The following is an 8,166-nucleotide window of genomic DNA, read 5'->3' as shown; positions in this document are numbered from 1 at the left end:
CAGAGGAAAGGTTAAATAGGCACATGATCAAACCTATCCTTTCCTTGCCCTCTCCCCCTCCCCCCTGTTCCCCTCCCCTATCCATTCCTCCCACTGCCTGGTGGTGGAGGATATAAAGTTGGATAAGTATATTTCTATTATACACCTGATGAAGGCTGTAAGCAGCCAAAACGTGTTTTTTAAACTAGTGTTTTAATAATTTTTATTTTTAAATAAATGCTCATTGAAGCAATCAAAATAAGACACAGTCTTTGACGCAATCGTGGCAACAGAAGACAGCGCTGATCCTGGTTCTCCATTTCTGATTCAATCAACTTTTTAATCAAAGTATGTTGTTCTTCTGAACAATAACTCGAACGACCCTTATTTCTCAGGCTTTCAAGGAGAAATGCATGCACAACATGTGCTGGCTTCAACCTTAAATAAGGGCTATCTGATTCACACCTGTTTTTTCACAGAATGATTGACCTCACTAATTGAACTCCACACTGCTATTATTTTGAACACACCTCCTTACAATTAATTATTCAAATACACAGAATCAAAAACATGCAGATCATGAATGCGGAGTCGGATGGTTTTCTTAGAATCTACTGCACCAACTGGTAAATTGTTTGACATATGGTAATATAATTTATACCAAAAACAGTGAATAATCTGGTTAGTCATATTGGACTGCTATTATTTTGAACACTACTGTATGGGACGGTCCGTTACCACCAGCTCTGGTGATACAACTGTAGTTTTAATAAAACGATAAAGCCCAAAAAAAGATCTGGTATCACACATTCAGCTATCAGTGGTTTTTGAGTCTGCAGGGTTATCCCTATTTTTACACAGAGATAACAGGGCATTTAAACAAGCTCAGAGGTCCAGACAGTCAATGCAGAGATTAGGAGACCTGTTGTGAAAGCTGCAGGGCTGATGATTTATAACGGTATCTCTTCAGAAGATGAGCAGATAACTGCTGTATAGAAACCCATGGGCTGGAGAGAGGTGGCTGGTATGTTAGGAGTTAACCTCTCCTTTGGAATGTAGCTACTGTGCACTCCTGGCCAGGGTCTGGGCAGGCATTGGTGGCTGAGCTCCATGGAAACAGGCTGTAAACTATAAAAAATAAAAACTTTCACTGCAGGAGAAGAGCAGCAGATAGAAAAAAAACAAATCAACTGCAAACTTGTTTAGTTTCATGCTGTCTAATTAAAGCAATTTAAGAATTTGAGAACACCCCTTTAATTGTGTAGATTTAGTGTAATTATTTCTGTTTAGATTTTTGGTTAAAGCAGTATCATTTGCCGTGGCCAAAATGGACTATGTAACAACAGATGCCAGGACGACGTTATCACAATGCCTCAAATCCCATAGTATAGTTGTGGGTTGTATGGTTGCCAGATTGGAATATTAAAGCAGGTATGCAAAAAGTAAAACATATGTAAAATGTTTTGAAGTTCTATACAGTGGGGAAAAAAAAAGTATTAAGTCAGCCACCAGTTGTGTAAGTTCTCCCACTTACAAAGATGAGAGAGGCCTGTAATTGACATCATAGGTAGACCTCAACTATGAGAGACAAAATGAGAAAAAAAAATCCTGAAAATCACATTGTCTGATTTGGAAAGAATTTTTTTTTTCAAATTTTGGTGGAAAATAAGTATTTGGTCAAAAGTTCATCTCAATACTTTGTTATATATCCTTTGTTAGCAATGACAGAGGTCAAACATTTTCACAAGTCTTCACAAGGTTGGCACACACTGTTGCTGGTATGTTGGCCCATTCCTCCATGCAGATCTCTAGAGCAGTGATGTTTTGGGGCTGTCACTGGGCAACACGGACTTTCAACTCCCTCTAAAGGTTTTCTATAGGGTTTAGATCTGGAGACTGGCTAGGCCACTCCAGGACCTTGAAATGCTTCTTCCGAAGCCACTCCTTCATTGCCCTGGTGGTGTGCTCGGGATCATTGTCATGCGGAAAGACCCAGCCCCGTTTCATCTTCAATGCCCTTGCTGATGGAAGGAGGCTTGCACTCAAAATCTCACGATACATGGCCCCATTCATTCATTCTTGTACACGGACTAGCCCCAAAGCATGATGTTGCCACCCTCATGCTTCACAGTAGGTATGGTGTTCTTTGGAAGCAACTCGGCATTCTTTTTCCTCGAAACACGCCGAGTTATGTTTCTACCAAACAGTTCTACTGTACTTTGATTTCATCTGACCATATGACAGTCTCCCAATACTCTTCTAGATCATCCAAATGCTCTCTAGCAAACGTCAGACGGACCAGGACATGTAATGGCTTAAGCAGGGGGGACACGTCTGATACTGCAGGCGTAGTGTGTTACTGATGGTAGCCTGTGTAATGTTGGTCCCAGCTCCCTGCAGGTCATTCACTAGGTCCCCCCGTGTGGTTCTGTGATTTTTGCTCACCGTTCTTGAGATCATTTTGACTCCAAGAGGTGAGATCTTGTGTGGAGCCCCAGATCGAGGGAGATTATCAGTGGTCTTGAATGTCTTCCATTTTCTAATTATTGCTCCCACAGTTGATTTCTTCACACCAAGCTTGCCTATTGCAGATTCAGTCTTCCCAGCCTCGTGCAGGTGTCTTTTATACTGATAACAAGTTCAAACAGGTGCAAGTACTACAGGCAATGAATGGAGGACAGAGGAGCCAGTACTACAGGTAATGAGTGGAGGACAGAGGAGCCAGTACTACAGGTAATGAGTGGAGGACAGAGGAGCCTCTTAAAGAAGAAGTTACAGGTCTGTGAGAGCCAGAAATCTTGCTTGTTTGTAATTGACCAAATACTTATTTTCCACCAAAATTTGAAAAAAATGTCTTTCCAAATCAGACAATGTGATTTTCAGGATTTGTTTTCTCTTTTTGTCTCTCATAGTTGAGGTCTACCTATGATGTCAATTACAGGTCGACCTCATCTTTTTAAGTGGAAGAACTTGCACAATTGGTGGCTCACTAAATACTTTTTTTCCCCATTGTATATTTTTGTCGGGTGGGGGAATAATAGTGTTTAAAAAAGACTAATAAAGAGTAACTAACTATGCATGAAAGGAATTTACGGCAACAGCCAGTAGTATTGTTGTGTTTTTTTTTACTTGTTAAATTGTAATAGTAAATAATTATGTAAAAACTCTTTCTTGTATATTTTCTTTTTAATCATCTCCTCCTTATCCAAAAATGCAATTTAACCCTAAAATTCTATGTTGGAAAGTAGCTACATATGGCATTACGCACGTAAACAAGCATGCGGCAACAGCATGCGCGATGGTCATGGGCTGTAAGTTAAGACTATTAAAACAGGTATCAAAAAATTAAAATGAGTCCTTTTTTTTTTTTTTTTTTATAAAATAAGTAAAACAAAAATTTTTTTTTTATTCAGTGTTTTTTAAAAAAAAAAATAACGCATGGCTTGTCCATCTCAAGCCAAGCACACTTTCTGTGAAACACAAGCCTTGGTTTCAGGATTTTAATTCAGTAGCAAAATTAGCAAATCGATTTAATTAAAAATGCCTCAGAGTTTGCCCTTTATAGCTGCTGTATTACATGGTCTATTGTTGGCTGCAGAATGAGGTAATTACCTTTATTTCATCAGATGTGCTGGGGCATGGTTGTGTGGCACTTGTTATACAGGAATATATGACCAGCCTTGCCCATCAGTCTCCTCTAACAGATAAGCATTTTTTTGCTCATGTGAGGTTTTCTATTGGAAAAGACTGACATACAGGTCTGGTTATATATTCCTGTATGATAGTAAATGCCATCAAACCATGTCCCCAACATATCTGATGCATTAAAGGTAATGTGGCCGACCGTGTCACCTCATTCTGCAGCCAACAATAGACTGTGCAAAACAGCAGCTATAGAAGGCAAACGGTGCAAAATGTTTAATGTAACCGAATTGCAAATATGATTTTTAGCCCCAATTTCATGTATTTAAGAAACAAAGATTCGCTTGGGTCTTGATCATATTAAAAAAAACTTTTATATTTTGAAAATAATTTTTCTTCTTGATTGCTGCATTTCTGCCAGGCGGCAAGTTGCATATGCTACCATGGCCTGCAGAGTCTCGGGATTGTCTCCCATCAAGCACACCTGAGACGTCATTAGTCGGCAAGTGCATAGGGAGCTGCCAGCAGTGGATCTTGATGATTTGCCCAAATGCATTCAGTGCAGCAGAACTTTCCTCAGATGACCATTAATAACCTCACTGATAGCAGCGGAGGTTGTGAATGCCGAGATTTCGGCACGTGGTGCTAATATTCAATACTGAACAAATCGAGATGTGTAGAAAATTTAGTTTCTATTTTTCCACCATTTCCAGACCAATAACCCGTCTATCCATCCTGGGATGGCTTTATCTTCTTGGTGGTGTAATGTTAAGGAGTTAAGAAACGCTGCCATCGCCTCCTAACAGTAGATATTATTTGGTCAGTAGGGGGAGCAGTGAACATTAATTCTGCTGTCTCTTTATGGTAAAGGGGTTTTTAATAATTTCAGAACTGCTTAGAGGGAAGGGATTGATATTTCATCATTATTTAAGTGTTATTTATCCCCTCCAATTCCTAGCCTATCTGTTTGTCTCTTCCCAGACCAGCAATGATGAACCACTTTGCATTGTTAGAAACTCGAAAATCTGTTCAACAACACGTTTCTACATAGAAAGGCGTATGCTCATTCTGCTCAGCATTCTCACATCAGTACCCAATAGAGTCTGTCTGGTTTTCTTCATGGTGTCCAGGTTTACCAACATAAATTCTGCTTTTTCGGTTGGGAAGGAGACGCCAGATGGATCCTCTGACGTAGATCTTAACGGAACCTAAAATTCTGTAAACTCCACAGCGATGAACGAGACACAACACGACTTATACATAAACATTTATTAAAAGGGAAATAAAAATGAATTAAATACTGAAAACGCTGAATGTAACGGAATTGTTACACCACATAAATAAAATAATCCCAATATATAAAACTTCTTTACATAAAATACATTAACGCTTGTAAAAAGTAACAATAGACATGACAGATGAGGGGTCTGATAAAATCTGAGGTCTATTACCAGTCTGAAGTATATGGCAATACACCACTAGGGCGTTTTTTTTATTATTTATTTCATCCCCGAAGTGGTAGCACTAATGACTAACGCTATTTGCTAGCACCCCTGCACGCGTCCCCTTCCCCCCACCATGCAGGGACGCCAGCATACTAACAGCCCCGGCTGCGCAGCATGGTCTCCGAAGTGGTAGCACTAATGTCTGTTCCCTGCCCGTCATAAAATACTTACCAGCCGCAGTCTTCTGCTCTTCCCAGCGCCACCATCTTGTGACCGCAGCTCCTGATTGACCAGAAGTCAGAGGTAATGGTCACAAGCTGTCAGTGTAAATCTGAGACTCTCATTCTGTCTCTCATAGACTTACATTGAGGACTGACCTCCAGCTCGTCCAGCAAACACTGGGGCAATCCTGCAGGTCACAACTAGCAGAAGACCACCGGAGAGGCGCTGACAACAGAAGACCACGACAGCTGGTGAGTATATTATTAAGGGCAGGGAGCAGCCATTATTGATAGCACTACAGCGGTAATATAAAAAAAAAAGAAAACCTTGGAGTGGTGCTTTATAGGGCTCTCTCTTCTGACTGCATCATAAGGAAACATAGGTGGACGCCCAGAAGAAGATTTCTGCGTCTCTATGATACAAGGCGACATGGAAACTCTGTGTAATGTGCAAGTAGAGGACAGAGAGAGGGAGTACGATTGTAGTCGTGTAGCAAGAAGGAACAGTGTACAACTGCAGGAGCTGACTACAAGAGAGCTTGTTTGTTGTCTGTAACCATGGAAACACACAAGAGCTGTAAACGCAAAGCAGCTGAATGTCACCATTATCATGCGCTGCAGCAGTGGAGCAGCAGAAGCGCCTCCTATGTTACATCTTAGATGAAGCATTTCTGCACATAGGATGAGAACGCTTCCTATTACCATACTACGAGCCTTGTGATCGATAATCAAAATGGGCCGAAACGCGGAGTTACACCCCATTAATAGTCGGGATACGGCCGCCTCCATTGCCGGTAACTAATTCATCGTCATTCATTCAGCATTGTAAGTTATGATGAGGTGCACTGGAGCTACATAATAAGGCATCTCCTGGCATCCAAGGGTTAAGGCTTGTAGATTACTTCTTAAAAGTTCACAGTACCTGGCACTTTCCTCAGTCTTCTTCAGTTTGTTTGTTTTTTTTAAGTTTTAAAGTCATCTTTTTGCTCTTAACTTTTCCAACGTTTTCTGCAAGGGTAAAATGTACTAAATTATTCCCAAGTAATAAGGCATATGTGCACCTTCACGAGCAATTGTTTTTTTTTTATTAAAATCGCATTTATTATGGCCTAAAAATCCTTTTTTGCAGTTGGGTTTATTTGAAAGGTTTGTACTATTTGGCTTTTACAAGCTCTTTTGTTTCCCTGCACATTGCTGGCTGTAGAATGAATTAACAGAGAATCCCACAGAGTTTTTTGCCTTTTTTTTTTTCTGAGCACCTCAGCTGATTATAGACCACATCGAAGTAAAGCTGAACTTTAATGTGGTCATCAGTCGTAAATCTGCACACGAGGAATACAGAAAAAGATAGAGGGGAAAAAGAAAAGTTACAAACTCTCTGGTGGATCCTTTAGTAACTCATTTATCAGACAGCAATGTGCAGGGAAACAAAGAGCCCGTAAACGCCACAAAGCGCAACATTTTTAAATTAAGCCAAAAATACATATATTTTACTTTATAAAAAAAAAATAAGCTGTCCCCAAAGATTTCCTTATTCTCTAGCACCCATGTAACTATGCCAGCTGTTCTGCTGGTGATACAAATGTATACCAAGAAAAAAGAAAAAAAAAAACGTGCACAGTCAATTAAGAGGTATCAAAATCTATCAAATTTTATTAGCAAAAATAGATAAAAAGAAAATCCAATGCATAAGGCTATGTGCCCACGATGCAGAAATGCCGAATATTTTTTCCACTTCTCCCTGGCAGGAAAAACTCATGCGGATTTTACATGCATTTTTCCCGCCAGGTAGAAGCGTTTGTGAAGCGCTCTTCACTTGCATTTCCGCATGCGGGTTATCAAGCGCTTTTCCAGGCGATTTTAGCATCACTTGGAAAGTGCTTGACAACTTGGTCACACTATATAAATCCATGCAAATGGCATGGAATTATAGTGTGACCAAGTTACGATGCTGCAATAGTAAAAAAAATAAATAAAATGGTGAAAAATAAAAAAAAAACATTATACTCTCTTTCCGATGGCCCCCGGTCTCCTTCTCCGGTGTCTTCGGCGGCTCGCTGTGGTGTAAAAGGACCTTCCATGACGTCATTTAGTCATGACAGGTCATGCGACCGCCGACACCGGACACAGCATACAGGAGACCGGGGGCCATCAGAAGGTGAGTATAAAGGTTTTTTTTTTTTATTTTAATTCTTTTTTTTAACTACAAGTACTATTTTTACCCGGGTCTGGATGAGAGTCTCCTCTTCTCCAGACCCGGGTACCATCAGCACATTGAATCGCTTAATATCTGCATGTGTACGTGTAGTCATGCGGATATTATGCGATTCAATGCAAGTCAATGGCGGCAATTACGCCGCGTTTCCGCAAAATTAATGGACGTGCTGCGGATTTTTCCGCAATGATAATCCGCAGCGGAAATTCCCGCAGCATGTGCACAGCACACGCGGATTATCATTGGGGAACATGGCAGACCTTCTACCAAGCGTTTTTTAAGCGAATTGCCGCTGCAGAAACCCTTTAAGAATGTAGAGTGGGCACACAGCCTCAAAAAGCAGTGCGACAAAAGAAACTAAAAGTATTAATACAAAAACAGTAATTACATGAAAGAGGTAGAGTACGCTTATAAGAGTTATCGAGGAGGGTTTTTCGCTATGGGGCTAAGGACTTACTGACATTTCTGCTCTGCAATGATCTGTTCCGGTTCAGAGCGATCACAAACAGCTCCTACAGGCGATTCTCCCGCTTCCGGTGGCCTCACGTCAGCAGAGCAGCTCTCTCTTCCATTATGCTGACAGGGTGTCATTGCCGATGTCACGCAGATTGACAGCCGGCTCCCAGTTGCCTAACTGCGGGGAGCCAGCAGTCCATCAGCATAA

General features: G+C 40.8%; 1 protein-coding gene across 2 annotated transcripts in view; it reads right to left on the bottom strand.

The window, feature by feature from the left end:
* Positions 1 to 4,875: 4,875 nt before the first annotated feature.
* Positions 4,876 to 8,166, bottom strand: part of LOC141192996 (uncharacterized) — a 55,232-nt gene continuing 51,941 nt past the window's right edge. For both annotated transcript variants that reach the window (XM_073662074.1, XM_073662075.1), the window contains exon 29: positions 4,876 to 6,295. In XM_073662074.1, the coding sequence (XP_073518175.1) occupies positions 6,263 to 6,295 (33 nt within the window). In that variant the 3' untranslated portion in view covers positions 4,876 to 6,262. The remainder of the gene's footprint in view (positions 6,296 to 8,166) is intronic.

Source organism: Phyllobates terribilis, unplaced genomic scaffold (assembly GCF_046119375.1).
Source record: "Phyllobates terribilis strain yellow unplaced genomic scaffold, ASM4611937v1 Scaffold_2__4_contigs__length_985480577, whole genome shotgun sequence".
In the NCBI taxonomy this organism is placed as follows: Eukaryota; Metazoa; Chordata; class Amphibia; order Anura; family Dendrobatidae; genus Phyllobates; species Phyllobates terribilis.
This window is presented reverse-complemented; position numbering and strand designations above follow the sequence as displayed.